Source organism: Manis pentadactyla, chromosome 3 (genome assembly GCF_030020395.1).
Source record: "Manis pentadactyla isolate mManPen7 chromosome 3, mManPen7.hap1, whole genome shotgun sequence".
In the NCBI taxonomy this organism is placed as follows: domain Eukaryota; kingdom Metazoa; phylum Chordata; class Mammalia; order Pholidota; family Manidae; genus Manis; species Manis pentadactyla.
The window spans coordinates 553,871-581,678 of NC_080021.1; the positions used below are offsets into that span (position 1 = coordinate 553,871).

Below are 27,808 nucleotides of genomic sequence, written 5' to 3' on the forward strand. Positions count from 1 at the left end.
TGCATCTGTGCGAGCTAGACACCCACTGCATATTTCAACCCTTTAAGGGTATATAATGTGTGTCTTTGAGAGGGGCAATGTTAAAGAAAAGCTGAATTCTCCAAGTAAAGTGATACAAAGTACGTCCCTCTAGCCTTTGGGTCTGGGGTCCTGGTACTAGCGCCAACCACTACCACTAGTGCCCTGGGCCTGATACCCCCTTGAGGAAAACAGCCAGTTTTGGAGAGGGGAGGGACCTGGGCTCTGGGGTAGGGAACAGAGCAAGGCCTTGACTGACTTGAGGGGCAGAGCCACAGATCAGGTGGCCTGAGGGAAGATGAGGGGACAGAAGGGGGTCTGGGAGTTAGGAGGACTGGTGAAACTCAGGGCAGCTATCAGCATTTTTCTAGGACCATACCTTTGGGTCAGGCCCTGTGCTTCCTAAAGTCCTCAGAGGCTCCGGCCGGGCCTGAACAGGGAGTGCTGATCCCTCAAGCCTCCCTAGCCTAAGCCTCTACTCCCTCCCCTAAAGTGTTCTTCCTCCCCTCAGGCCAGCCCCGACCCACCTAGGGAGCATCTCCCTACTTCTAGACTAAGCCACAGAGGCCTGTGGCTACCTGGGAAGGCTTTCCCGTGCCCCCACACACAACATACCTGCACTCCATCCCTCCCAGGGTGAAGCCAGGTGGTCTTTGCAGGCTCCCGTGGGCAGGCATCAACCATGGGGTTGTATCCTCAAGGCCTGGCCCTGAGAGGTGTCCAGTAAACCCCTACAGCATATACCCACCCAGGGGAACTGTCCAAGTGTCCCAGAGGAACAAGAGGCATCCTCTGAGGGGACAGATCCCAGAGCATCCGGACCCACAGGATCCTGTGAGGAGAGGGAAGCAAGCTTACCTTCAGGAAGTCCTTTGGGACCAGGCAGGTCAGCTCACCCACTGCCAGCGAGATGCACAGTGAATAAGGGCTGGTTGTCCCCAGAAACCACTGCTGACAGGCACCAAGGAGGGGAGGAAAGTGGCCTCCAGAGCCTGGGATGCTCACTGGAGTCCTGCAGCAGCCCCTGGGAAAATCCCTTGAATCAACCGTGCCTGTCTTTGGTCCACCCAGGCCCTACTAGTTACTCAGCCTTGAACTCTAGGCAGGCCCTTCGCAGCTCATCTTGAGCAAATCACTCCCCCGTCTGTTAAATGCGAGTCTGAGACCTAGCCCAGACGGACGGGATAAAGTAACCCTGGGTCATGGGTCCCTTCCAGGGGCTCCTCCTTTCGGCTCACAGGCAGCCCTGGAGGGAGGAGAGGAGCCTAGGTGGCCGCCGGCAGCCCCCACTGGAATCTTGCCTGCCCCTCCCTTCCAGATTAACCGAATCCAGCTAATTGTGGCAGCCCTCGGCCGCTCCCCTCCCCCACCGCCGTATTCCTCCCTCTCTGGGCCTTCTCTCCCCTCCCCCTTCCATTCGAATGATAAAGGGCCCGACCAGCCTCCCCCCGCCCGGCCTCAGGCCCCGGCCCTACCTCGCCACACTGCCCACTGCCTCGCGCCCTCCACCGGGCCAAGCCCCTGCCCACGTTGCCCGTCTACCCTGCATGGGGCCCTGCAGCAACCCACGGCTGGGACTTCCCAGGGCGGGGTCGCCCTCCCAGCCCCCAAGGAGGAGGAAGAAAAGATACCTGCGGCATGACAAGCCCCCCTACACTTACTTGGCCATGATTGCCCTGGTCATCCAGGCCGCGCCCTCCCGCAGGCTGAAGCTGGCCCAGGTGAGAGGGTCCCCCGCTCCTCCTCACACCCGGTCGTCGGACCATTCCCCGGACCCATCCCCACCTACTCCCAGGTTCAGGCCCCAGCCTCCACCCCGACCCTGCCCGACTCGGTTATGCCAGTGGGACCAGGCCCGGCCTGGACGCAACGGGGAGAGAGCCGAGGTGCACGGGCGGGACCCTTGCCCGTGAGGTCTCCCCTTCTCCCTTAGGCGCAGAGGTGTCCTGGGGACGGCGGCGCCAGCCACCCCTCGGCCGGGCTGTGGGGGAGGGGTGCCGCCGCCCCCTCCGCGCCCCTGCTCATGGCCCCGGTCGGCCGCCCCGTGGTTTCAGATCATCCGTCAGGTCCAGGCCGTGTTCCCCTTCTTCAGGGACGACTACGAAGGCTGGAAGGACTCTATCCGTCATAACCTCTCCTCCAACCGGTGCTTCCGAAAGGTGGGGCAGGGCGAGGGTCTGAGCACCGGGGAGGAACTCCCGAGCATCTGGGGTTGGGCGGCCCAACCTAAGCCTGCCCTCTACCCACCCCCCCAGGTGCCCAAGGATCCTGCGAAGCCCCAGGCCAAGGGCAACTTCTGGGCGGTTGATGTGAGCCTGATCCCAGCAGAGGCGCTTCGGCTGCAGAACACAGCCCTGTGCCGACGCTGGCAGAGCAGGGGCGCGCGGGGGTCTTTCGTCAAGGACCTGGGCCCCTACGTGCTGCACGGTTGGCCTTACCGACCTCCCAGTCCCCAGCCACAGCTCAGCGAAGGCTTCAGCATTAAGTCTCTGCTGGGGGACCCAGGGGAGGGGGCGCCACGGAGCAGCCCAGGTCCATCTGCACACAGCGGAGAGGAGGTGGTGCGCACACCACCCCTGCCCTCTGAAAGGCCTCTATGGCCCCTCCATCCCCTTGCTGCACCCATGAGAGTGGAAGGGGAGACTTCCCAAGGGGGAACCAGCAGGCCCTCACCCCTCACTCCTGAGCCACGAACCTGGCCCCTTCACTTACTGCAGGGTACCCCAGACCCTGGGGGTCTGTCCGGTGGGAATCACAGGGCCTCACTTTGGGGACAGCTGCCCACCTCCTACTTGCCCATCTACACTCCCAATGTGGCAATGCCCTTGGCCCCACTCCCACCCAATTCCTGCCCTCAGTGCCCACCTGCCAACAGCCCAACCTACTGGGGGGTGACCCCTGAAACCCATGGCCCCCCAGGGCTGCCCTGGGATCTAGATGCTCTCTTCCAGGGAGTGCCACCCAACAAGAGCATCTATGATGTGTGGGTTAGTCGACCCCGGGACCTGGCTGCCTCCACCCCAGGCTGGCTGTTCTCTTGGTACAGCCTGTGAGACCCCAGAGCAAGGGCTGCTTTCCTCTCCCACCCTCTCCTGCCACCACTGGCTTCTTGAGGGGAAACCAAGGCCAAGAGGAACAAGAAGTATCTGTGGCCACAGTAGTCTTGAGACATCAGGCACCAGCCATGCTGGAGCCCACAGTTTATTGGACTACCCCATGAAAGACTGTGGTCCAGTTGGGTACCACCCTGGCCCTGGTGGTCAGTCATGCTTCTCTTCAGCCCCAGAGACAAGGCAGGGAAGAGTGGGGCTCTGCTTAAGAGTAGCCCTTCCTGTCCCCTTTCTGGTTCCACCTTTCCTGGCCCTCTGTCCATCCAGCCATCCATCCATCACCATGTCACCTCCCCTCCCTCACTGCAGGCTGGGGGAGGGAGAACCTAATGGTGACTGAAGTCCTGTCCTCCCTCAACTGTTAGAAGGTAGCACCGTTTTGGGGAAGAGGGATGGGGAGTAGGAAACCTACTTGGGTTTTGGTGGTGGTATCAAGGAAGATAGATAGTAAAGGAACCGACAACGTTTTGACTAGCAGAGTCTGATTTTTGTTGGCAGGACTGACTGGTAACTACTTGGCCAGACCAGGGTCTGCCTCCCTCCCTGGGCTCTGGGATCCCCTGCTGTGTGCTGATAACAGCAAATGGTGATAAGGTGGGAGCTGGGGGAATCATTTCCCCAGACCTAACACTCCTTGCAGGACCAGTGGTGGGGTAGGTGCAACTCTGGGGGTTGTGGAGACTTGTAGGGACTTTGCTGCCTCTGCCCGCAGAGGCGCTACCCAAGACTCCTTGGGCAGGGCTACAGGGGCAGGTCCTCCTGGGGTGCAAAGGCCAAGATGGAGCCACTGTCTGGGCCAGGACTTGGGGGGCCACCGGGGGATGGCGTGGGAGTGCAGGGGGTCCCTGTGAGTGGTGTGTCAGTGCTGAGGGAGGAGGGTGTCCCCGAGCGCGGGGCCGTGCGGCGCCGGGCTGGGCCCAGCTCCACTTGACCCACTCGTTCGGCAAACTTGAGGGAGCACACGGTCTCGCCAAGATCCTCGGGCCTGGTGGAGATCTGCAGGGGTGCAACGCTGGTGGGCAGGACCTGAGTGGGCGGTGCCTGGCATGCAAGCCTGCCTCCCGGGGCTCTGCACCACGCACCAAGCCCCATGCCAGAGCCCACCTGTAGCAGAAGAACTGCAGTGGCGCCGGGGCCCAGCGCCGGCTGCAATAGGCGTGTGAGCTGTGAATCACGGAAAGGCACGTGGGGCCGCCGGGCCCTCAATGCAGCCATCACGCCTCCTAGTGCCAGCAGCGAGCGGTTGATGGTCCGGGCTTCCCGCAGACGCTGGGCGCCTTCCTGCTCTCCTCGTGATGGGCCAGCCGCCCCTGCCTTCCAGGCTCGCTCAGATCCTGCCAGGTCCACCAAGTGAAGCGTGCCTACAGGGGTGGGCAAACCCGATGTGGAGGAAAACCCTGGACTTGAGTGTGGTGAGGCCTCCCACAGGGCCTGGCTTTGGGCCCTGGTACCTGCAGTGCCCGGTCCCCGCGGTGGGGCTGCTGCATGCAGCGTCAGGGTGACCAGAGCGTGAGAGCGGGAGCTGTGCTGGTTCATGGCTGTCGTGGCAGTGGTCCTGTTGCTCCTCCCCAGGCTCAGCATCTGGAGGGAGGGGCAAGAGGGCTGCCTTCTGCAGGGGCCATGCCACAGGTAGGAACACTGGGCAGGGCCTTGGAGGGGGCTGCAGGTACCACTGGGCAGCCTTACCTGGTACAGTGTCTCCAGATTGGGCACATCCCAGGAGGTGAGGCCTGCCACCTGGATCCCCCCATGGCCTCCTGGGCCCTGCCTCACAGCCAGACGCTCAGGAGGCCCTGGGGCCAGAAGGTCTCTGGTGAGAAAGGAGAGGATTTGGTTCAGGGTATTTAGGGGCAGGGGCAGGGGCTGGGACTGGAGGCATGGAGGAAACAGCTCTGCGGCTCTGACCTGACAGCCTCATTGTAGATCTCCACCATGCTGAGGGTCACGCAGTGCTGCCCTCCCGTCCCCATCTCCCGGAACAGTGACTGCAGTGCCCGAGGAGCTATGCCGGGGTCCTCAGGTGGGCCCTGGAGATGGGGTGGGGTGCCACATCGGGCTCACATACCAAAGCCTGGACCCATGAGCCACCCGGAGTCCACCCACTTCCCACCTCCATGCTGTAGGTCTTCCCGGTCCCTGTCTGACCGTAGGTGAAAATGCAGACACTGTAGCCTTGGAGGCAGGACAGCACAGCAGGCTCCAACTCCCTGAAGACCTAGGAGAGGGAGGAGCCTGAGCCCCAGGACCTGGGGTAAGGTGTGCACACAGCTTGATTCCCTGGGAGGATAGTCAGCAGAGCAGGAGCAGGTGGAAGGGTGGGTCTCCCAACAGAGGAGGCTCCCTGGAGAAGGTGGCATTCACAATCACTTGGCAAGCAAAGAAGGGAAGGGATGTGACAGGAGGGGGCAGGTGATGCGGAGTAGTGGAGGATGGGAGTGACAGACAGGAGCCCAGACTCTGGGCTGAGACTGGGAGCAAGTCTCATTGTCCTTTCAGGGAAGAGGTTTTCCCTCTGTGGCACGAACTATGGTGGCACCTGCTGGAAGGGTTAAGAGAGACAGTGTACTAAGGGCTAGAGCTGTGCCTGGCACACAAAGGATGAGTCCAGAAGGGGTCCGTGGGTGTGCAGGATGGATGGTGGCCCCCCAAGTTCATGGGAACTCAGGGCTGGGACTCATCCTGTTAGCAAGTGAACACCAAGAGCAGCCTTCTGGCATGGCCAGCTTTCCTGCCCAGAAGCCTTCATGGCCAGTAACTGAATGAGCTGTCAGTTCTGCTTGAAGTGAAGGCAGAATCCAGCATTGCCAGTGAGACCACTAAGATTCCGTAACTGGAAGCCCCGGGAACTGGTGAGGGGCCTGTGGTGATGCTGCTGTAGAGAAGGGGACACAGTGAGGGCAGTAGGCGACAGATATCCCTGGCTCTTGTGCTCAATGTTCTGCTGTAAAGGGCCAACTAGAAGAGCTGCCCAGAAGGCAGCACAGGGGCCCTGTGCAGGGCTGCAGCCGGGGACCACAGAGGAATAGGTGGGAAAGAGCTGTGGTGCCCCATGAAGTTGGGGAGGGAGCCCTGGCCACTACCAAGCACATTACACTGTCTAAGGCAACTCTACCCCTTTCTAATCCCCTCCCACATCTGAGCTTCCATTTCCTGAGGTTTGGAAGTTCTAGCTGCCAGGAAGCTGGGAGGTGGGGGTCTGAGGTAGAGGAAAAGGGAGAGGGAAGGAAGCAGGGTCTGCACAGGGCAGAGGGAGAGTGCTGAGACTGGAAGCTTGCCAGCTCCCCTCTACCCGCCCCCCACAACCCTCCTGGCCACAAAGCAAGGAGGGGTGCTACCCTCCCAGTTGGCCCTCTCTGGATGCTGGGCCGAGGGAGCCAGCAGCCAGTGCAGCCTAGGGGATGAAGGCCCCAGCACTGTCCCCACCATACAGCACCCCAGTGGTGCTCCGCAGCCAGCGCTGCATGAGCAGTGACCGTCACCTCAGACAGGCTCATTCTCCTTAGTTTCCTGGTAAAAAATTATTTTGAAAATGTCAACCTTCCCGTCTAAACCACAGACCTGTTTCCCCTGGGCCTGCAGTTTGGTGGGAGGATGCAGAGGGAGAACCCTGGAAGGAAAGGAGCTACCCAGCTAGGCTGCGAGTCCCGCCTCCCAGACTCTCTGGCTCCCTTCTCCTCCCTGTTGGAGTCCAGCCACTCTCCCTCCTGGAGGGCAGGCAGACAGGGAAGGGGAACCAGAGCCTCTCCTGGACTCCAGGGGACCCTGAGGGAGGGTCACAGACACAAGAGCAGAGCATCACCTCCTCCTGGCTGGCGTTTGGAGGGAAAACCCAGTCCAAGCGGAAGTGACGCTGGTGCCCTCTATAGCAGGTGGTGACGGTGCCCCCGGGGCCAGGCTCTGAGCTCAGCAGGCTGGAGCATGTCCCTGGCTTCAGCCGACACAACACACGGATATTTCCTGGGGTGAAAATCAGGTTAGTGGGCTCCCCCAGGCCCTGAGCATGGAGAGGTTCCAGTTCCTCCAGCCTGCCTACCCCAATCCACTGCTCCCTAAGCATATCATACCCTTGAGCTCCAGCAGCCGCCCTGGGCATCCAGTTGGGGGCCCCTGCTGCTCCTCAGGGGGCTGAGTCCCAGCCCTTCCAGCAGACAGTGCGCCTAGGGCCCAGGATACCTGGGGGAACAGAGATGTGAGGAAGGCAGTGGCGGAGTGAGCAGAGGAGCTGGGGGTGGGGTGGGGTGCTGAGGGCAGTAGGAGCCACCACACAGCCACCCGACTGTGGTAATCCACAACTTTCAGTGGATTCGGGTCCCTGGGGATGTCGTTCAGTACACCTAGGATGGAGCCCTGGAATTTGAGGAGGACTACAGCTAAAGACATTATCTGTCTCCTCTGGACTTCTGGGCAAGGCTTATCACCCCACTTTGCATAGGACAGAAATGAAACCTGGCAGTTGAGATCATACCCAGGGGTCACACAACCTGTTTTGGTTCCAGACCCTACAATCTTCATGAGAATAAACAACTCCCTGGGGCTGGGAAAGGAGGAAGAACAGGGGTTCCCCCAAGGCAAGAACAGTGACTGGGCTGCCTCAGAGCAGTGCTACTGAAGAGAGTGGGTGGTCCTGACCTGGCCCTGGGCCTCGCTCAGGGAACCCTGGCAGCTCTGGGTTAAGGTGCTGACCAGTCCTCGGAGGTCTCCACAACCCTGACGCAGGCTGGCCGTGCGTGCCCGAAGTCCTGACCGGGGAAGGCTGTTGTGAGGGAGAGTCCAAGACCCTGTGGCCAGCCTTCCCATGAGCTCCCCGGCCACAGCCTTACCCGCCAGTTGTCCATGCATGTCCTGCAGCTCTCTTCTGCACTTCTGCTCAGTCTCCTGCTGAAGCTGCCGGAGGGCCCCCTGAAGACCCTGGAGCTGCATCTCCTGCACCCCCAGCTGCCCCCACCAACCCCATCCCTGTCACTGAGGAAAAAGGCACTTACCAGGCCCTTCCGCAGATGCCTCCCTCCCAGTGCACCAACCTTCCTGGCCCCTGGGCCCAGTGCCCACCTGGACTTGAAGGGCTTCTGTGGTGTCCTGAGCCTCCTGAAGCTGTCCCTGGAGCACCACCAGTGCCTCTGTCTCCTCCTACAGGAGCCAGGAGGGAAGTCAGGGAGGGGTACTCCACTGGCCCCATTTCATAGGCAGTAAAGTCAAGTGGAGAAGGGCAGGCAGAGCTGGTCATAAACTCATGCCTCCCGATTACATTCAAGATTATTTTCCCAGGTCCCTTGACTTTCCTGGGGTGAGTCACTGGAAGAGCCATGGGGCGGGGTGGAGGGATTCTCCCATGGGGGTCAGTCTCTTTGATGGGGCTGACTTGTACGGACTGTTCCAGAGCCTGTCCACAGTCCTGGGCCCTGGCCCTGAAAGGTCGGAGAGAGCCCTCGGCCTCTGTTCTGGCAAGCATGGGATCCTGAGGAGGCCTGGGCAGCGCTGTTGGAGACCAGGTTGCAGGGGCCCCCAGACTGCAGGAACAGTAGCACCTAAGAAGCAGGATACCTGGGGGGCCCTGGTGAGGCGGCCAGGGCCCCAGTGCAGCAGGAGGTCCCGAGTGAGGCTCAGGCTCTGTTTCAGGGCTTCGTTCTCCAAGGTTAGATATTGAAGCCTTTTTTCTGAGTCTGTCGCCCCCTGGCAGAGAAGGAAGCCTCAGGACTTACCTGGAAGCCTGGGCCCCTCACACCCTCCACCCCCGTCCCCGGTGGCCTCACCACTCCAAGGCGCAGTCGGCCCAGCTCCTCCTCCTGCACTTCTAGCTGCTGCTTCAGCTCTTCCATCTGGGAAGGAGGGAGGGGCACAGAGTGGAGCACCTCTCCAGTGCCATCCTAGTGTCTGCGGCCTCCAGAGCTCCTCACCTGTCCAAGGATGAGCTGCTCCAGCCTCTGCCAAGCCCTCTGGTCCTCCTCCAACTGGAGGGGCTGCTGCCCCTGGGCCTCACCCATCAGGGAAAAGGAAGGGCTTTCTTCTTGGGATGGAAGTCCTAGGGTGGGACAGACCTAGTTAGCACTGACAAAGTCCAGCCTAAAAAGGGGGCACCTTGGGAGCACGGCTGGGCTTGGGGCCTGGCACTCCAGATCGCTGAGGATCTGGGGAATTTCGCTCCCTCCCCAAATACACCTTACGCACCAGTGGCAGCGGGGGTCTGCACCCTCAAGGCTGCCTGCCTCCCCCTCGGACTCCGAATCCATGCCAAGAGGGCCAAGAGCTGACCCGTCACGGTCAGCAGTGGGGGAACATCACCAGACTGTAAAGGAGATGAGAATCAGGGCAGAGGAGGCTAAGGAGGGCACATGCACGCGGAGACCAGGACTGCTGGACAAGGAACCTCAGCCTGCTCACCTTGCTCAGGTCGGGAGGACTCTCTAAGCTCTCTTCCGCCCCCAGCTGGACTGAGAGGAACTCAGCAAGACGCACGAGAGCTTCCTCCAGGGTGACCCCGGCTGGGCGGCCCTCGGCTCCCCCTCCGGGCCCATCCTCAGATTCGGGGCAGCCTGTGAGGCCAAGTAGTGGGGGGCAGGCGCACGGGTCACGTGCTGGAGGCTAGGCCACCAGAAGACACCTGCCGGGTCCCTCCCTCCTTTCGGACGGCGGGGTTCCCTCGTGGCCCCGAGGAAGCATCGCTCCTGACACAACAGCACCTACCGACCAGGCTAGTCAGCTTGGTCCACAGTTCTGCCGCGGGCTGCTCGGGGCGGCGGCGACCCCCGGGCTTGCAGCGGGTGCTCTAGGAAGGGAACAGGGGGTGCTCCTGAGGAGAAGGCAGGCAGCCTGTGAGGCTCCTTCCCCCTGGGAATGGGTCAAAAGGATTGGGGCTGAGGTCTCTGCCTCCAACACCAGAACAGAGACGGGAACCTCAAGCACAGCCCCTCTCCCCAGAGTCAGCGCCCTTGGGACGTACGCAGCGCGGGCCTGCAGGATTCGCTCAAGGGAGGGGCTCGCCGGCCCTGCTGTGCCCGCCTCCGCTCACCTGGGCGGGGTCCCCAGGGTCAGCGGCAGCCACAGCCCCGCCATCCCTGCGGAAGAGGCTGTAGAAGATGTAAATGAGCAGCGAGTAGAAGGCGTACATGGGAGCGCGGGGCGGCAAAAGGCCCCGCTACGCGCCGCCCCACGTCCCCGCGCCCGTCGCAGAGCCGGTGCGCATGCTCGGGGCGGCCGCCCCCACGGTCAGGTTCCCGCGGGCGGAAGGCACGCGCGCCAGAGGAGTGCTTGAGACTGGCGTGCCCGGCGCCGCACCTGGACACCCGCCCCGCGACTTCACCCCTACTTCACGGAGACCCCGGATGAAGGCGCCCACGGTCGCCGTACCCCACTCCTGGGAATCCCTCAGCCCTCTGCTCGGGCCTCCGCGTTTCTCACCCCTCATTGCCGTCCACCCAGGGGTGTGCAATGCCCCTCCCGTAATAGGCACCTCCCCCGGGCCCTCCCCTCACAGCCCCGCCCCAGGGTCCACCCCTTACAGCCAAACGCTACTTCTGGCCCCTTCCCTCCGCGCTTTCCTCGGAGCCACAACCCCACCCCTCACCACACATTCCTCCAAACCCCTGAAAGAACTCAGCCCGGTCCTCGGCAGAGGCCCCGCCTCCCAGCCCGCCTCCTCTCTGACGATCTCAGCTCCACTCTCAGAGCGCCTTCCAACCAGGCCCCGCCCCGGCCGCTCTAGCCTCCGCTCCTCTCGTTGTTCCGCGCCGTGGCGGGGCTGGGCGGGAGGCGGCGCGGGGCTGGACTCGGGCCTCCTGCTTGCGCTTCGTCGGGGTCGCGCAGTTCGGCCTTCTGAAGGTCCAGGCGCATCTTCCTAGGCGGCTTCCGAGGACAGCGCCTTCCCTAGCAAAGGGACCAGGCTGAGGGACCCTCCGCGCATCTCCCCCAGGCCTCGCGCCCGACTTGACTTGCAGGGCCTCAGGGCTTCACGACCACCCAGCCCAGGCCCCGCGCCGCTTTCTCCCTTCTTTTCCCGGACAAATTAAGTTTTTCTTACGCATAGTTGAGTCCAGTGGCCTGAGAGCTCCGGGAAGTTTCGGATGAGCCTATCCGAACACTTAGAAATGGAGCTCTGGAACGTGGGAATCCCAGAAAGCTACCCTTAGGGCTCCAGGTTGCTAGCTTCTGCGTTTTTTCTTCCTTTCCAAAGTTGAGGATCCCCTTTCTGTCACCACGTTCACTAAGCCCCCGAGGTACCATGGCTCCCAAACTGTGGAGTGAGTGGAGCACAGCCCTATCTCACCTGGTGCTGGGAGTGGTGTCTCTGCATGCAGCCTTGAGCACTGTCCAGGTGAGTACCCCGGGGCCGGGCAGGGGTGTATCCCACTCCCAAACCCCAAGGACCTAGCCAGTATCCTAGATCAGAGAGAGGGTGGTGGGAGATGTGTTTTGGAGTCAGGCTTCCGTGAGACCACCAGAACCATCCCTGCTTAAAGGCAGGTTCTGGGCCTCTTTTAACTACATTTCTTCCTTTCCCCTGACAGACAAGTCGAGGGGCTGCTGCTGGCTTCCTGCTACAGGCTTTGGCCGCAGCCACCATGCTGGCCCCAGGGCTGGCCACAGATGAAAACTGTCTTGCTGGAGTCTGGGTGGCCACTGTCATCGGCCTGCCTCTTCTAGCCTTCGATTTCCACTGGGTGAATGGGGACAGCTCCTCAGCCAACCTACTCCTGGGAGGAGGCATGGTGCTGGCAGTGGCTGGTGACCACCTGGGCGCTGAGGGCCGCTCTGTAGCTGGTCAGGCAGTAGTACTGGTGGTCGCAGTGACCATCCTCATTGTGGCCGTTTTCAATACCAACACTTATGGAATGTGGGGGGGTGCAATGCTGGGTGCTGCAGGCCTTCTAAGCCGGCTGGAGGAGGACAAGTTCCTGCTGCTGCCGAAGGAGGATGTCTGTTGCTGGGCCCTGGCCGCCGGCAGTTGGGCCTACCACCAAGCCCTGCACACACAGCGCCTGCAGTGGGAGTGATAGTCAGAGACAGCAAGGCAGGGCTCTGTCCTGGCTACCACCTCCCATAGGTCTGCTCCTGGGGCCTCCTTCCCTAAAGATAGACTCTGCTACCTCCCAAAGTGGGCTTGCTGCAGGGTGACTGGATGGGCACTGCCCTTCCTCTGGGTGAGTGTGGGAACTTGGCCTAGACCGGAATGAAGGGGACAGGATCCCAGGCACATTTGGGAACTGATTCTGGGCAGGCCATGGTTGCGGATCCAGAGGCTTGGCCTCCAATAAAGCTTAGGGATTCAACGGGAATGTGGAATCTGCCCATTCTTGAGAGTGATTGGGTTCTCCTGTGAGCTTCCTAAGGTTCCCAGGGCAGCAGCTGGTTTCCTTGAACAAAGAAAGAGGATGTGCTAGAACCAGCTCAGGGTCTCACCCAGCTTGGCTTCCTGCTGGTACCCTTGCCAGGAAGGCCCCTGGACTGAGAAGGGATAGTCCTGGAGCCTTGCTCTCCTGGAACATGGTGGAATTTGTATGGCCTGGCAGGTGGCCTTCTGGGGCAGTGATCTTCAGGGGGTGCTAGCTGCGGGTGGGGGCAGAAGAGGGCCATACCAGAGCTGTTCCCAGAAATTCACATCCTCACCCCAGTGCCCACCTGACCACTACCTTTTGCCCTCCCGCCTGTGCAAGGCAAGGCCTTAAGACCCTCAGTTTCCTCAATGGACATCTCTTCACCTCCCAATTCCAGGGTTAGGAAATAGGATTGGGCAGAGCAGTGGGCTAGTCAGGATCCGTGGTCCTCCCTTGGGGAGGCCCTGTGCTAGTCTTAAGGAAGCGCATGTGGTCCCACCCAACAGGGAGAGGAGGGATGGCAGGCACGGCCTCTCGGAGCTTCGCGACCCAAGCCCGAGTGTCCAGTGACAGGCACAGGTATGCCAACGCGGGAATCCATTGTTGACTCCTGTCCCCGGTGACTCGAGGCTTGCGGGCCACGCCCTATACCTACCGGAAGCAACGCGCTCACCCAGTAGCCAGAACCTCCCCGCTCTAAGGCGCGCCCCGCAACGACCCGCGGCAGGGCGCCCTGGGCCCCGCCCCTTCCTGCCCACTTTCTGCAGGGGCGGGCTTTCAGGCGCCTTCGCGCACCCATTGAATCTGACCTCTGAGACGTCTTATCCTGAGAGGCGTTCCAATTGGCCCCTCGCAGCTCACGTGACTGGAAGAAAGGGGGCGGGGGCAATGGGAGGTGGGGGGAGCACGCAGCGAAAACAAAGATGGCGGCCGTGCCGGGGTCGGTGCCCTCGGCGGCTGTGGTGCGACTTTCGGGCTGGACCAACTGAGGCGGCGGCTTGGGAGCGGGGCTGTGGGGTCGCGGCGGCAGCGAGAGGGCGGCGGGAGCGCGCGGCGGTGCCCCTAACTTCCAGCCGCGGGAGCGTGCCGGCATCTGCCCGCCAGGCCGGCCGGCTGTGATGTCCGGCGCCGAGGAGGCCGGCGGGGGCGTCCCGGCCGCGGGGCCCGCCGGCGCCGTGCCGGCCGGAGTCGGGGTCGGGGCGGCCGCGGGACCAGCGGCGGCGGCGCTGGGCGAGGCGGCGGGGCCCGGGCTCCCGGACGAGGCGGGCCTGGCCGGCGTCCGGCAGCTGCAGGAGGCGGCCGGCGATCCCGACGCGCCGCCCAAGAAGCGGCTGCGGGCGGCCGAGGCAGCCGAGGCGGCGGCGGCAGCGGCGGGCAGCGGGAAGCTGGAGGAGCGGCTCTACTCGGTGCTGTGCTGCACCGTCTGCCTGGACCTGCCCAAGGCCTCCGTGTACCAGGTAGGGCCGCCGGCCCGACCCCGACCCGGCCCGGCTCCAGCCCCGCCGCGGCCGGCCCCCCGTTCACCGCGTCTCCTCGGAGGCCAGGCCAGAGCCCCGAGCCTCGGGCCCAGCGGTAGGGACTCCGGCGCCCGTTCCGAAAGTCCTTATTCTCCTGTCAGGATTTTATTTAATGCTTACAACATCTTACTTGTTCTGACTATTTTTCTGTCTGAATTGTTATTTCCCGCTTAGATGTTTCTTCTCTTCAGCTTCCTTCGTTGCCCCGTCTGCACTCCCCGTCCCACCGTCTCCAGCTGACCGCAGAGAAAACTAGTGACAGATGCCCTTTTCCTCCGACCCCATCGCAGAACTTGCTCCCCTCATTCCTGAGCCCCGGGAACCCTGGTATTTCACTAAAGAGCTCCTTTTCTACCCTTTTGGCAGCCACCCCCCCCCCACACACACACACGCACACACATGTCCTCATGCTCCCTCTTCTAAGTAGAAGAATCCCTATGCCTTCCCCTCGTTCCTGGTCTGGATGAACTGCCCACATCAGGCTACAGTCTGGGTCTCTTCTCCAGCGCCAGTCCAAACCCATGCCTCTGGACATGCTGTTCCCCAACCTAGGCTCCCGCCTCACCCCTCACGCACACCAGACTGGCTTCCTAGGCCACCAGTGCTCCAGGAGGCCTGTCCACCCTCCTCCCATCTGAAGATCTAGCATGGTGGTTGGACTCAGTGCCCATAACCAGTTCAGGACGATTAGAGAGGGTACCTGGCCCAGATGGGTCTTACATGTGTACCGCGCAGCAAACTGGGGTCACGCTGTAGCCCTAGAGGCAGTGTGTAGTGTCCTGCTTTCTCCTTTGTTTCTCTGCCTTTCTCCACCCCAACCCTCCCTCCTCTGATCCTCCTCCCCCAAGAGCCCCTTTGAGGAATGAGACAGATTCTTTATTACCTTTCTTTGCACTTACAGGAACTGGACTTGGCTGGTGGGCTTTTTCCCCCTGCTTCTGAAACTGAGGGCCATGGGTGAGGCTGTCATTTTTGTCATAGCAGTGCGGGGTCAGCCTGGGTTGCCGTTTCCCCACACCTTGGATCTTCAAATCCTTCCTGTGCTGGAGTGAGACTGCTTGGGTGGTTCCTAGTATGCCCAGGTGACAGAGAGAGGAAAGGAAAGGAATTGGCAGGGAAGAGGGTTGAGTTCTTTGGGAAAAGGGCACTGGCTCTCAACCCACCCTCCTAGACTTTGGGAAGGTCCTGGCTAGAGGCCCGAGCTCAGGAATACTGCAGATCTTCTTGCTCAGTGCCAATTGGGGATTGCTTCTCATAACCCCCTCAGATTTCGGGGTGCCCTTCAGGACTTGTCCTTTGGCACTTTTTTTGTTGCCCACAACCAGGTAGAAGAGCTCATCTTTTCTTGGGCCTTGAACAAGAAGCCAAGCCAATGATGGGGAAGTGCCAGGGAAATTCCGGGAGTCTCCTCATCTACCCTCCTGTTAGTTGTCTGGAGCTGAACCCGACGTCATGATCAGCCACAGTGGTGCTGGATTCTGGCCACTCAGCATGAGAACTGCTGCTCTGCCTCTGGCCAGAGCTGCTGGTGACCCAGTCGCTAAGCCTGGCTGGTTCAAACTGGCCCACACTATGTTGGGCGCAGGGCTCTGTCCAGGGCAGGCCAGAGGCAGCTGAGCAGCTGTGATGGGGAGTGAGGTGAAGGCTCTGGGGCCTCCCTGGTCCTGGCCCTTCCCTCAGCCTGGTGGGCTCTGCTCAGTGGCTGCCCTGGGAACAGGCCCACTAAGCAAGGAGAACCCACTGATGCTGACCCCTGGCCTCCCGCCCTGCCTCCGTTCTTTTCAAGTGACAGCTGGGCCTTGGTAGGGAGTTGTTTCTCTCTCATGTATAGAGGCCTAGAGAAAGCTCTAGAATATGAGATCAGTGGAAGAACCCTTGGCTCTAGAAGGGTTGGCTAGAGCCCTGCCACAGGTCAGAACTCACTTTGGCTTCTAGACCTGCCATGGATGGAGAGGTGCAGGGGCATGATTGCACAGCAATGCCCATGCTGAGGCTAGGGAATGAGGGGCCTGCGGGACGAGGGAGGGCTTCTTGGTAGCTCTCTGCTGTGTTCAGTGTCCTACTTCACCCTCACAGTGATCCTGGATGGGGACATTGAGGGCAGGGATTGGAGGCCTAGCCATTGCCTGGTGGGCATCAGAACTGGGTTTGTCCCCACGAGAGTCTGGTCACAGATGGCATGGCCCCATATGCACTGCCTGGAAACAGACAGGCATAGACACCTTTGTGTCCCTGGTTGGGGCCCACCGGTGGCCGCCACCTCTTGGCCTTTTCTCAGCCCCTCTGCTTCTGCTGGCCACTTTTGGTGAGCTGTGTTGACTCACTGTCTTCTGTGGGCTAGTGGCATATGGTGTGTTCTGCTCTCTGATCCTACTGACATTTTGCCTGAATCCACCAGAACACATGACTAGGACAGGCACCAGCCACACCTTGCATCTGGGGCTGTCTCAGATGGTGCCCAGTTCTGGGGTGATGAGAGTAGGTGCCATGCTGAGGCCTGGGTGCTATGCCTGGCACTGGGGCTGTAGAGGACAACTCCATGGGCCTCTGGAGTTGGCTGGGTACATGGTGACTTGAGAGCTTGCTCTCCAGCCACTGGACCCTACCTCAGTGCTGCCAGGGAAGCCTTGGTGACGGTGAGGGCACATCTTGAGCAATCATGGACCGCACCATGGGGTTATCTGCCTGCCCCCGAGTCAGACCATGACGCCATAGGTCTGGCTACCCCACCCACCTGACACTTCACTTCACACCCTTGCTTGGGAAACTTGCTCCAGTGTCAGACCAAGGCACTGATGCACATGACTCTCTCCATGGCCTGTGTTAGGTCAGGTCAGGGCTAGAACAGGTAGAGAGATGGCTGATTCAGTGTTCTCTGTGTGGGTGCTAGGTGTGTTCTTGGTGATTGGTACCTGACAAGGTGTGCTGTCACCTTCCAGAGTCTTGAGCAGGCTCCAAGGTGGGGACAGGGCTGGGGATGCAGCAGGGACATTTGTGCATGAGTGGGTGACATGCAGCACCTGTGGATACCTGCGCTGGAAGCAGCCCTGTAGCCCCAGGGCATTGTGACACTGCCCCTCTGCCCACAGTAGCACCTATTCTGGGGAAACAGCCTTGGTGTTTCCTGGAGCTGTGATCCTTGACCTCCCTCCTGGGCTGTCCCTCAGCTGTTCACATGAAGCCCAGCATGTACTCCCTAAGACGGACCTAGCCTTGACCTTACTGCGTCAGCTGAGACCCAGAGCTGTGACTACTGTCTGGAAAGAGGGGCTGTGCAGTGTTCCCACCCTTTACCGGACTCTCAGCCAGAAGAGTTCCCTGTGACCCCCATCAGGGTAAAGTAGTAGTTAGGGGTTCTCTGTCACAGGATGGGGCCCCAACTGGCCACCTGGGCCCTGTTGGCAGCAACCCAGCTCCTCTAGCCTGTTACCCCAGTGCCCCTTCCACCTGAGTGCATGCTCTCCTGCCTTGCCCACTCCCTCCGCCTCAAGGACCCCACCAAGGCGGTGCCTGCTGTACCCATCTTCTATCCACCCTACAGGTGTTGATCACACAGTGATCCCTCCTCACCTGACTAGGACATTTGCCAAAGTCTGCCCTGCAGAAGTGGTGGTTGTGTCTTGCTGTACCTCCCCCGCCTCCTCGCCCCACCCAGGAAGGTCTCCTGTCTCTGCCAGGACTCAGCTTAGGCCCTGGCTCATGGGGACTGGTTACCTGATTGGCAGTCAAATTGGTAAAAGGTCCAGGAAGCAGGGGTGGCTGCGTCTCTGCCTGGGCCCAGGCCAGTGTGGACAGGGGCCTTGAGGAGCATCCAAGCCCTCTGTCTCAGTGGCTGTCAGCATGTCTGGTGCTGCAGGCTCTGTTCAGAATGTTTAAGGAATCCTCAATGGGGCCACCCACCCAAATGGCCTGTGACCACCTTGCCCTGCTCCTGGACTGCTGGCTTGTGCTCTGAGGTGAGAAAGGTAGCAAAAAAGAGCTTTGAAAATATTCTGCTTAGGAGTCCAAAATAAGGGCAGAGGGAGGAGAAAGTATCTGAGTAGCTGGGTAAGAAGTTACAGTTTTGTGGTTGTAGTTTGTCATCTGACTTACTTCATTCAGGCACCATTTAGGTTTTGAGCAATAGCCTGACCCTGTGGGACTGACTGGTTCCCACTCAAGTCTTGGCTTTGAGGTTGGCATGATATCAGGAGCCACTGGCCCAGAACTTCAAACCTGAAACCTGGCAGAAGGTTGGAGTCCTGACCTCACCTGAAATAGCTGTGTGCCTTGGACACTGTGTGATTCCTTCCAGGCCCTTGTTAAGCAGGCTTAAGGCTGAACGTGCAGGGTTGTGGGGTGCCCTGAGGTCCTGCTGGGCCTGGTGAGGGGAGACCTCTGACTGGGAAAGAGTGGAGTATGGGGTAACCTGAGAGTTTGAGGGGACTGTGCACTCCAGGCTTGAAAAAGGGCCTGTAAGTCTTAATGGCCAAGGCTTGCTTCTCAGATGTTTGGAGGGGGCATTTTCTAACACCTGCTTACAGCCCAAGGCCTGGAGATCAGAGCTCCTGCTTGTGAGTTTGGACAGTCCATTCAGTTCCCCCTCAGCCCAGGAGAGAGCCTGGCTCACATGGGGGCCCCAGGCATGTGCAGCCAGGGTGCAGGGGAGCTGCCTGTGACTGGGCAGAGGGAGGGGCTGTTGGGCAATGGAGGCAGGTGCAAATGCTCACTACTGGGCCACCTGCAGAAGGACTTGGGGTGGGCCACTACCTGGGTCCAGCTGGGGGCCCCAGGGATGAGGGAGGTGCTTTTGCTAAAATTTTAGGCAGGGGCCCTTTGAGGGGCCAGCCAGGCTCTGCCTTGCATTGACCACTTGGCAGGCATTTCCTGTGTCCACCATGTGCTGGGGGCTAAGGCACAGTACCCTGTATGTTGTCCCTCCCATCTCTTTAGCACACCATGAGGCCAGTCCTGTTACTGCCCTTTGTGCCTGAGGAAACCGAGGCCTAGAGAGTGAAGTGACCAGCCAAAGGTCATGCTGCCGGTGACCTGTGGGCCAAGGTCTAAGCCAGTATCTATCCCTGGAGAGGCCCTGTAATGCCATCCCAGTTGTGGGGCCCTCTCCTTACCCCTTCCTTCCACCAGGGTGTTCCTGGCAGGTGATTGGAGGGCAGCCTGGCCTGGGCACTGCAGGAGCTGTTTTTTGGGGTGCCCAGGTTCTTGGGAGCTTGGCCCAAGCATGTCAAGTGGGCCATTCTCACCTGCCCTGGCTGGTACTGTTCCTCGGAGGCTCAATATGCAGCCAGCTCTGTTTGGAGTCCTCTGGGGTCTGGATTCTGGGCAGGTCAACTGGGGCAGGTGCAGTCTAACCTGGTCATGGGGAGGCTGTTTATGCTGCCCTGCGACCAGGAGTCAGGATCTTGCTTGGGAGGCCAAGGGGACCTGAATGGTGGGGAGGGCTTTTGCATAGTGACTGCCCTGTTTGGACAGACTTCCAGGGCTGGGTGTAGGCTGGGCCTGGGCCACCCACCTGGTATCCACCCCGAGAATGTCCCTTGGGTGTTTGAGACAGAGCTGGTCACATGTGGACATCACCTCCCTGGCCAGGCCAGCAGCGCTCTGGAGCATCTTGCTGGCTCAGTGAGTTCTGACTCAAGCTGAGCTGTTGGGCAGTGAACCACTTCTCCCCAGATCTTGCAGGCTTCCCTCCAAGGCCCAGGGCAGGGTAGGGTTAGCACCACCTCCCCATGGTACTGTAACCCACCTGAGCCTGGGTTGGGTCTAGAGGCTCTGAGACCAAGAGCCGCCCTGGGAGCTTAGGTGTTCCTGCAGCCCCCGGGCTCTACGGAAAGGTCCGCCAGGAGAGGCTACAGGTCACCCCTCTGCTGTATGGCAGTGGGCTTTCCGGGAGGTGCTGGGAGGTCAGTCACACACTTAGCTGCCTTGGTGCCCTTCAGGAGATCCCAGGCTCCATCTCGAGCCTCTCACCCTCAGGCCCACACTCCCGGCTAGGTCCACCAGAGACAGAAAGGAAGTTCCACTGGTCGGGACCTAGCGGAGTGATGTGGCTACTCTGCGTAGCCCATTGGGCCTGGGGGAGACTGCAGAGCTGGGCCTGCCCAGGCAGCCTCTCACGTGGAGGCCTCTGGAAGTAGAGACGTGCACACACAGTGGCCCAGGGGTCTCCTCACTGGTGGTGCTGGGCAGCAGTGAGGGCTTTACCAAGTGTGATGCTGCTGCACAGTTTGGCCTGGCCTCAGCACCCTGAGCTTCTATCCCGCCCCGTGAACAAGCAGTCAAGCCAGCATATGCTGCTTCCCTCCCAGCTCTCTGAAAGCTGTGATCTCTCACTGGGGCCGTGGTATGATGAAGTTGGGCCTCTGACAGGCTCAGGCCCTTGAGGAGGCTGTGATTGGAGGTGTGCCCTCAGCCCCTGGTCTGTGCCTCCCATGGGGTGCAGCACCCATCTCAGCTGTGCCCCCTGCCTTCCCTCACTGCATTTCTGGCTTCTCTACTGATCCCTGGAAGGTGGAGAGGACTTGCTCTTTTCTACTCTTCTCCATCTGGGCAGGCTTCAGCTCATCCTGACACATCCTGGGACCAGGCTCACTCCCCATGCCCAGCCAGTACTGAGCTGGTGCTGGCCTGCCCCTCCCTGCCAGGTCCTGTGCCTCCAAGCCTGATCCCAGCCAGCTCCCCTTCATCTTGCACGCCGTAACTTTTGACGTGACTTAGTTGATATTTGAGTGCAGGTATTCTGGTGTGTGTGTGTGTGGACATGGATTCCATGGATGAGGCTTTTGTCCCCGATCCCCATCCCCACTGTTGGTCCTCAGCACATAGATCCCATCACTCACCAGACCTCAGGCCTGGTTCATGGGAATGAAGAGCGCACTCAGCCTCCCGCAGCTCCTCAGCCCAGGATGCCCAGACTCCTGAAGTGATGGGATGGAAGCTGGCTTTACTAAGGACCCAGAGTGTTGCAGGCATGGCCAGGCAGTGAGCCTGGGAGACTGAGCCAACCTCTGCATCCCACCCTCAAAGGGTCCTGGACCGCAGTGGAAGTCTGCGGCCCAATGCTTTCTGGACATTTCCCCTGGCTGGCAAGCCCAGGCCAGCCACTGGAGGCGACTGTGACTGTGAAAGCCCTACCCGCCCACTCACCAGGCTATGGGAGAGTGTGTCCAAATGGGAATCCAGTTAGCTGTTGGCAAGCCCTGCATGCAAAGCCATCCTAGGCCCTCCACTTGCCCCTAAGATTCCATGGGCTCTGGGACCACTGCACCTGCCGCTCCTCACCACCTCATTTGCCCCTGCCATATGGGCCAGGCTTGGGAACCTCTGTCTGACTCGAGGAGACAGAGCTTGTCTTTGCTGTCATTCCTCTAGGTTCCTGTGTAGGCCTCTCCTCCCCCAACACTTTGAGCCCCTGGAGGGCCAGATGCACAGCCCATCAAGGGCACCAAGTGAGTGCTCCAAGGGGGGTGTATAGAACCAGCGAGAGACCCAAGATAGGAGTTGAGCTGGCAGCCCACCTTCTGCAGGTACAAGAGCCTCCCCCAGTGGGAGAGGCAGGTTGCTGATGGGCAGCATCTTGACTTAAGATCTTCAGGTTCAGGAAGGGAGAGGACATGGCTCTTAGTGACCCAACTCAGCAACATGGCTGGCCTGCAGCCCCTGAGCCTGCCTCCCCCAGCCACATAATGTCAGTGCACCCTTGTCCTGGACCAGCTTGGCTTCCCCACCTTCCACAGCTCTATGCCATCAGATTTTGGGAAGACTCCAGCCTCACTGGTGGTTGGCAGCTGCCTTCTCCTTTGTGCTGGCCAAGGAAAGCTGGAATGGAGGGGCTGGACCAGGGTCAATCTGAGCCAGGCCCCCAACTCCCAGCATGAATGGCCCTTCTGAAAGCCAGGAAGAGGATGCACCCGCCTCAGCACAGGGGAGCAGTATCAACTGCCCCACTGCACAGCTGCTGGCTCAGTGCAATGCCTCAGTCAAACACCTGTAATCCTAAAGGCATCGTGAGATCAGGCCCTGTAGAGGACTCTTGGGATAGTCCCTGGCCCCTGGGACAGGAAAAGGCCAGGCTCTAAGCCCCAGTGTGGCCTAAGCAGTCACTGCCAGTGGGCCTCCTTCAGTGAAGATCTGTAACCTCTGCACCACCGAGGGCCACTTTCAAGATGCCCACCTCTTCACAGGAACCCAGTTGGCTCTTTGCAGTGCTCTGGGAAAAAGGCCCATCTCCTGAGCAGTGACCCTCAAACACTAGCACGCCTGTGCCTCTTCGCTGGCACCCTCCCCTCCTACAGCTGGAGCCCCTCGAGACGGCCAGCCTGGCCTGAACCGGAGCCAGCAGGGCAGGCAGGCACCTGCGTGTGTGCAAGTCCCGCAGATCTGTGAGCTTCATCTCCCTTTCCTTCTTCGCAGTGTACTAACGGTCACTTGATGTGCGCTGGCTGTTTTATCCACCTACTAGCAGATGCCCGGCTGAAGGAGGAGCAAGCCACGTGCCCCAACTGTCGTTGCGAGATCAGTAAGAGCCTCTGCTGCCGCAACCTGGCTGTGGAGAAAGCTGTGAGTGAGCTGCCGTCGGAGTGTGGCTTCTGCCTGCGTCAGTTTCCCCGCTCCCTCCTGGAGAGGCACCAGAAAGAGGAGTGCCAGGACAGGTAACTGCCTGGGCTGCCTGCCTGCTGGATGCTTGGCGGCCCCTATGAGGCCCAGGGTGGGGCTGGAAGCCACCCTTGTTCGGGTGAGGCCCCAGTATGCAGGACTGTCTATCTGGTACACGTGGCCTGAGCTCCATTTCTGCTCGCACAGCCCAGCAATGATCTTGCAGGGCTTGGCTAGCATGAAGCTGCTCAGGGCCCAGACCCTGGAGTCAGAGTGGGTCGGAGGCCCCACGAGAGGTGGGGGACTTGGATCTGTACCCAGTGGAATCTGAACATCACCCTAGCTCTCCAGGGTTCTCTGTAGCTGAGTGGTGGCCTCTTAAGACGCTGTTCTTGGCATCTGGGGCCCAGGAAAGCATGGCCAGCCCAGGTCCTCTGGGGGTTCGATGTGAAGCTGCGTTGGCATCCCAGCCCAACCCCAGCTGGTGGTCACAGCTGCCTGCCTGTGGGGCCTGGCCACCATGCCTCATCTGGAGTGAAGCTATGCAGAGTTCAGGACTATGGTCTCTAGCCCCTGTTGCCAAGCAGGAGAGACCCTATAGCAGTGGATGTAGGCATCACGTGCATTTGCAGCAGCTTTTCTCTCCATCTCACACACCTACCTCGGGGCCGGCACACAGCAAGTATGTTCTTCAGAGAGTAGTTCCTGTATGAACAGGGCTGGGCACAGCCCTCTTCCCTGGAGTGCGGTCCATGACTGGGGTGCTTGCCTCTGCCCCAGGGTGACCCAGTGCAAGTACAAGCGTATCGGCTGCCCGTGGCATGGCCCCTTCCACGAGCTGACAGTGCATGAGTCCGCGTGTGCTCACCCGACCAAGACAGGAAACGAGCTGATGGAGATCCTGGACGAGATGGACCAGAGCCACCGCAAGGAGATGCAGCTCTACAACAGCATCTTCAGCCTACTCAGCTTTGAGAAGATCGGCTACACAGGTGAGGCGCCCTGCCTCCCACTGCATGCCACATAGGCTGGGGGGCCCATGGCTGGGAGCCTGGGGAACAACAGGTACAGGCTGCGCCGGATGGCTGGGCTCTGGACAAACTCCTGGCAAATGGGAGGATGCCTTGGGGGAGAAGATGGGGAGGGGGCTGAGCAGCAGGGGGTGCCGGGGCTGGACCCTGGGGGCACTTGCATGGCTCTCACAGAGGCCCCTCCCACTTGTCCTCCCCACCCTGGCCCATTCTAGCAAGGTGTTGTCCTGTGTGGGGACAGTTGGGGACTAACCAGAAGGTGGGTGTGTCTTGGGGAGCCTGGGAGCTGGGGGCCTATCCTGCAGAGGCAGGGGCAGGAGTACTTGCCGTGTTGGGTTCTGCCTGCAGGTGGCCACTGCACTGGCCACAGGCCTCCTAGGCCAGCAAGAAGATGCTCAGAGCCAGGGCTCCAGAATGAGCTGAGGGTCTCCAGCTCAAAATGCAGAGCTGGGAGTGGATGCCCAGGGATGGGCAAGCTGGACCACACCCAGGCCTGCTGCATCTTGTGGGCTCTCCTGGCCACTGCCACTGCCTTTGGACATGTTCGGGAGCAGGCGCCAGGCCAGAGCCTGGTCCAGACACAGAACAGCAAGAAGCACCTGTTGATGCTGGGGCCTCAGGGAGACTCCAGCCCTCTACTACCCAGCCCACGCCAGGAGGCCAGCTTAGAGTGCCAAGGGCGGTCATGGGCAGCCAGTCACACCAAGCTGCCTGGACTGGGCCTGGCTAGGTGTGGGCCTGCTCAGGCCCAAGAGGCTGAGGGCCCCAGGGCCTCAGCAGCAGAAGGCCATGGCCCCTGATTAGTGTCAGCTTCAGCCATGCTGGTGGGTGCTGTGGCACAAATAGCCTAGGCCAGGCCTCAAGGGTCCCGGCAGGCCAAAGCATTGTGACTGGTGGCTGGGCAGGAAGCCCCGTCCGTGCAGGAAGGACTGGCCTCCTCTTTGGAGGGACTTGCTGGCCATGGACCCCAGGCTGTGCTGAGAGGACTGTGTGACTGGCAGAGCCACCCACTGACTGGTGGGCCCTGCAGAGACAGCCGTCAGAGCCCAGCACTGGGCCACACGCCGCCGCTCCGCCTGGAGGTCCCGTGCAGGCTCGAGTGCCACGTGCTAGCCCGGCGCTCACCGGCTTTCCAGCAGCTCTGTATCGGAACCAATAAAGTACACTTGTTTCTCAGATCTGCATCGTCTGTGTCTGCTTACCCACGCCCCTGGGGTGGGGCCTCTCCCTCTGCCTGGGCGGGGCCCTGGGGGCGGGGCGGGAGGCCAGCAGGGGCGGGGCCAGCGCCCACCTCGCAGCCTCGACTCCCTGCAGCTAATGCGTGTTACTTCTGTTTGTAGTTGTTTCCCCAAAGCTTGTGTGCGCCTCCATTTGCCATAATTGCGTTTGATTTGCCTTGTGACAAGTAGAGCACGCAGTGTCCTCCCGGTAAGTTGCCTTCCTCCCGGCTGAGCCCGTGTCCTCGGCCGCAGGGAAGGCGCCACCCCCCGGCCCTGCCCACACTGACTGCTGGCTCTTCCCGGCCTGTCTCCACAGAGGTCCAGTTCCGGCCGTACCGCACGGACGACTTCATCACGCGCTTGTACTACGAGACGCCGCGGTTCACAGTGCTGAACCAGACGTGGGTCCTGAAGGCACGCGTCAACGACTCAGAGCGCAACCCCAACCTGTCGTGCAAGCGCACCCTCTCCTTCCAGCTTCTCCTCAAGAGCAAGGTCACGGCACCCCTCGAATGCTCCTTTCTGCTGCTCAAGGGCCCTTATGATGACGTGAAGATCAGCCCCGTCATCTACCACTTCGTCTTCACCAACGAGAGCAACGAGACGGACTATGTGCCGCTGCCCATCGTTGACTCCGTGGAGTGCAACAAGCTGCTGGCCGCCAAGAACATCAACCTGCGGCTCTTCCTGTTCCAGATACAGAAGTAGGGGGCACTGCCGTGCTGCCCATGCCTGCCCAGCAGTGGCCTCACAGTGCTCCCTGACCGTTTTAGCAAAGGAGGAGGAGGAACGAAAGCAAACACTGGCGAAGTCTGCATGTGTGTGCAGAGGCAGGAGCACTTGCCACTTCGCGCTCGTCCGCCTCCCCTGTCCTGGGCCCCAGAGGCTGGGTCACCTGCAGAGGAGATGGCAGCCCCTCGGGGACGCAGCAGGTCGAAGCACAGCAGCCGTGCCCCAGCCTGCACTGGGCAGTGAGGCACACTGCTGGCTCTGGGCTGTGCAAGGCCCCTGGGCCGGGGCTCAGGGGAGCTTGCTGACCTAAGACAGCATATGTAATTACAATTAAAAAGGCACCCTTGTTTCCTACTTTCTGTTTTGTTCGAGGGGAAGGCATGGTTGTGACTGGACAGCATGGGGGCTTTGGTTTGGCCTAGGGGTCAGAGCCCACTGGTCCCTGTTACTGCACCCCATGCACCCCTCCCCCCCAAGAGAGACTTGGAGACGCTGTCCCTTCTGTCGTAGGCCTGGGCAGGAGAGCGGGCAGTTGGGGGTCTGGCTGCAGCCCCATTGCACTCCCTCAGCCACTCCAGGAAGGCAGGACTTGGCCACCAGGCTCAGCAGGTGTTTCGGAATGCAGGGTGAAATTCTGTCTCTTCCCAGGGAAAAAAACTCTTCACAGGCTCTTCTATAAGTTATGCAAATTTAGCAAGAGAATCAATTGACTTTAATCATCTTAAGAGGTGCAGTGTCCCCAGCCTGTGAGGAAAGCTCTGGGACCCACTGGTGGAGACTGTGCCTGGCTGGCTGAGGGATTGGGTGGGCTGGCTGCCCCATGCTGCCCTCAGGGAATGGCTGCTGGTCTGCATCCAGGGCCTGCCTAGGTCAGCCCTTGGTTAGTGTAGTTTTTCATCTGCAGAGATGGGCTCTGCCCAGGCCCTGAGGCTGCAGTGAGCAGGCCCTGGGGGCCTTGAGCTGCTGGGAAAGGGAGAGCTCAGTCCCCTTCCTTTGCTAAGGACACAGCTCTTCTGTGATAGCTTTCCATTGCTTTAATGCCAAAGAACTGTTCCCTGCACTCATGCCCCAACTGCACTGCCCCGTGCACAGGCCGGGTCATGTGGTGTCCAGGCCCTGCAGCCGGGCACTGTGAGTGTAGAGCTGCAGTCCTGGCCGGTCTTTGGGGGCTCCTCTCTCTCCTGGCCCTCAAGTTGGGGCTGAGAAAGATAGATGAGCTGTAGGGTAGAGTGCAAGCTTCACCCCGTACCTGGTGGCTGAGGTGGCCATCTGAGCCAGTTCTCCCCCAGGACATCTCCCAACTTGCTCTGAGAAGGCTGGCTTCCTGTTCCCAGCCTAGGGCATGGGGCTCACAGACCACCACATCCTGCAAGGCTGACTGCCTGGCCCCGATGTGCTGCACCTAGTTTTCCTGCTGTCCATGGAAGACCCCCCAGTCCCCAGCACATCCTTGGGGCACATCCTTGTGTGAGTCTCACTGCCTGCAGGGGCTGCCCCCTGCTTGCTGGGCACAGAGGACAACATCATCCATGTAGTCATGTTGGGTCTCCTGTGTGCTGGGGATGGCACTGCACTGCGTTTCAGCATCTCTTGAGAACAGACCCCTCTCTAGAGTTTTTGGATTTCAAAGTGAGCATGGGAGGGGAGCTGAGGCGGGGGTGGTCTTGCCAGGTCCACCTGTGTTTGGGTGTCTGTGTGAGAGACTGTATCAGCAGAGAGGCGAACCGCTGGCAGCTCTCCTGGGGTGGAGCAGGGTGGGAGGCCTCAGGGGAAGGTATGTGGCTGCCAGAGGCCACAATGAGGAAACTACTGTTGACTGAGCGCCTTCAGACATGCCTCCTCAGTCTGGGGGCTGGCCACCCTGTGTATGGGGAATGGGGTACAGGAGGGGCTGGGCTCTGCTGTACTAGGGCCAGCCATGTGGAAGGGCCCAAGAAGACAGCTGATATATCCCAGTGTCACCACCCCCAGCACTGCCCCTGCCCCGTGACAGTCACCTCCACAGCTGAGCCTTACAGCCTGGTAGAGCAGGCACCCAGGGAGAGTATGGTGCCTCTTGGCCACTGCTGCAAACTAACACTACAGAACTTGCAGTATGTCACTGGTGTCACTGATTTACTGGGGGATGTGCCATTCATGTTGTTAGAAGACACCAATAGTCTGTCTGTAGGCCTCTGTGCCATCTTGGTGTCCTGGCCAGGAAGAGTGAGAGTGCCACCCCAGCAGACATGGGGAAGCCTGGGGCACACCCCTGCCATCTCCACCATGGGCACTGCATCC

General features: G+C 60.5%; 4 protein-coding genes across 10 annotated transcripts; 3 read left to right on the top strand and 1 right to left on the bottom strand.

Moving 5' to 3' along the window:
- The first annotated feature begins 1,099 nt into the window (after positions 1-1,099).
- FOXH1 (forkhead box H1) lies at positions 1,100-3,081 on the top strand. The gene is made up of 3 exons (XM_036923085.2): positions 1,100-1,739; positions 2,073-2,177; positions 2,274-3,081. Exons 1-3 carry the CDS (start codon positions 1,440-1,442, stop codon positions 3,069-3,071), a joined length of 1,203 nt encoding a protein of 400 aa, XP_036778980.1. The 5' UTR covers positions 1,100-1,439; the 3' UTR covers positions 3,072-3,081.
- A 98-nt stretch (positions 3,082-3,179) lies between these two features.
- On the bottom strand, positions 3,180-11,345 carry KIFC2 (kinesin family member C2). Of its 6 annotated transcripts, none has more exons than XM_036923074.2 (19): positions 11,143-11,345; positions 10,135-10,192; positions 9,810-9,891; positions 9,507-9,658; positions 9,294-9,411; positions 9,023-9,147; positions 8,879-8,944; positions 8,670-8,798; positions 8,178-8,255; positions 7,949-8,063; positions 7,758-7,867; positions 7,193-7,301; positions 6,928-7,085; positions 5,239-5,343; positions 5,034-5,155; positions 4,815-4,938; positions 4,580-4,709; positions 4,233-4,489; positions 3,180-4,124 (listed from the first exon to the last, which is right to left on the bottom strand). In XM_036923074.2, exons 1-19 carry the CDS (start codon positions 11,343-11,345, stop codon positions 3,870-3,872), a joined length of 2,496 nt encoding a protein of 831 aa, XP_036778969.1. In that variant the 3' UTR covers positions 3,180-3,869. The 6 variants fall into 6 exon arrangements, 5 of the variants coding, with proteins under 5 accessions (XP_036778969.1, XP_036778970.1, XP_036778968.1 ...); XM_036923075.2 differs by having other exon boundaries at positions 3,180-4,140; XM_036923073.2 differs by having other exon boundaries at positions 3,180-4,154.
- Positions 11,240-12,397, top strand: TMEM276 (transmembrane protein 276). The gene is made up of 2 exons (XM_036923086.2): positions 11,240-11,436; positions 11,630-12,397. Exons 1-2 carry the CDS (start codon positions 11,344-11,346, stop codon positions 12,113-12,115), a joined length of 579 nt encoding a protein of 192 aa, XP_036778981.2. The 5' UTR covers positions 11,240-11,343; the 3' UTR covers positions 12,116-12,397.
- Positions 12,398-13,328: 931 nt separating this feature from the next.
- On the top strand, positions 13,329-25,882 carry ZFTRAF1 (zinc finger TRAF-type containing 1). Of its 2 annotated transcripts, none has more exons than XM_036923083.2 (4): positions 13,329-13,893; positions 22,363-22,601; positions 23,326-23,537; positions 25,113-25,882. In XM_036923083.2, exons 1-4 carry the CDS (start codon positions 13,555-13,557, stop codon positions 25,502-25,504), a joined length of 1,182 nt encoding a protein of 393 aa, XP_036778978.1. In that variant the 5' UTR covers positions 13,329-13,554; the 3' UTR covers positions 25,505-25,882. The 2 variants fall into 2 exon arrangements, with proteins under 2 accessions (XP_036778978.1, XP_036778977.1); XM_036923082.2 differs by lacking the exon at positions 25,113-25,882 and adding an exon at positions 23,925-24,754.
- The last annotated feature ends 1,926 nt before the right edge of the window (positions 25,883-27,808 follow it).

Excerpts from the sequence above, each read along its gene's own strand:
- ZFTRAF1 (XM_036923082.2), top strand. The coding sequence starts at position 13,555 with ATGTCCGGCGCCGAGGAGGCCGGCGGGGGCGTCCCGGCCGCGGGGCCC. Across the intron at positions 13,894-22,362 it reads CCAAGGCCTCCGTGTACCAG|TGTACTAACGGTCACTTGAT; the intron begins GTAGGGCCGCCG and ends CCTTCTTCGCAG. Across the intron at positions 22,602-23,325 it reads AAAGAGGAGTGCCAGGACAG|GGTGACCCAGTGCAAGTACA; the intron begins GTAACTGCCTGG and ends CCTCTGCCCCAG.
- TMEM276 (XM_036923086.2), top strand. The coding sequence starts at position 11,344 with ATGGCTCCCAAACTGTGGAGTGAGTGGAGCACAGCCCTATCTCACCTG. Across the intron at positions 11,437-11,629 it reads CAGCCTTGAGCACTGTCCAG|ACAAGTCGAGGGGCTGCTGC; the intron begins GTGAGTACCCCG and ends TTCCCCTGACAG.
- FOXH1 (XM_036923085.2), top strand. The coding sequence starts at position 1,440 with ATGATAAAGGGCCCGACCAGCCTCCCCCCGCCCGGCCTCAGGCCCCGG. Across the intron at positions 1,740-2,072 it reads GCAGGCTGAAGCTGGCCCAG|ATCATCCGTCAGGTCCAGGC; the intron begins GTGAGAGGGTCC and ends CCGTGGTTTCAG. Across the intron at positions 2,178-2,273 it reads CCAACCGGTGCTTCCGAAAG|GTGCCCAAGGATCCTGCGAA; the intron begins GTGGGGCAGGGC and ends CCACCCCCCCAG.
- KIFC2 (XM_036923073.2), bottom strand. The coding sequence starts at position 11,345 with ATGGTACCTCGGGGGCTTAGTGAACGTGGTGACAGAAAGGGGATCCTC. Across the intron at positions 10,193-11,142 it reads GCCACTGGACTCAACTATGC|CCTCTTCCGCAGGGATGGCG; the intron begins GTAAGAAAAACT and ends CATCTTCTACAG. Across the intron at positions 4,710-4,814 it reads ATCTGGAGACACTGTACCAG|ATGCTGAGCCTGGGGAGGAG; the intron begins GTAAGGCTGCCC and ends CCCTCCCTCCAG.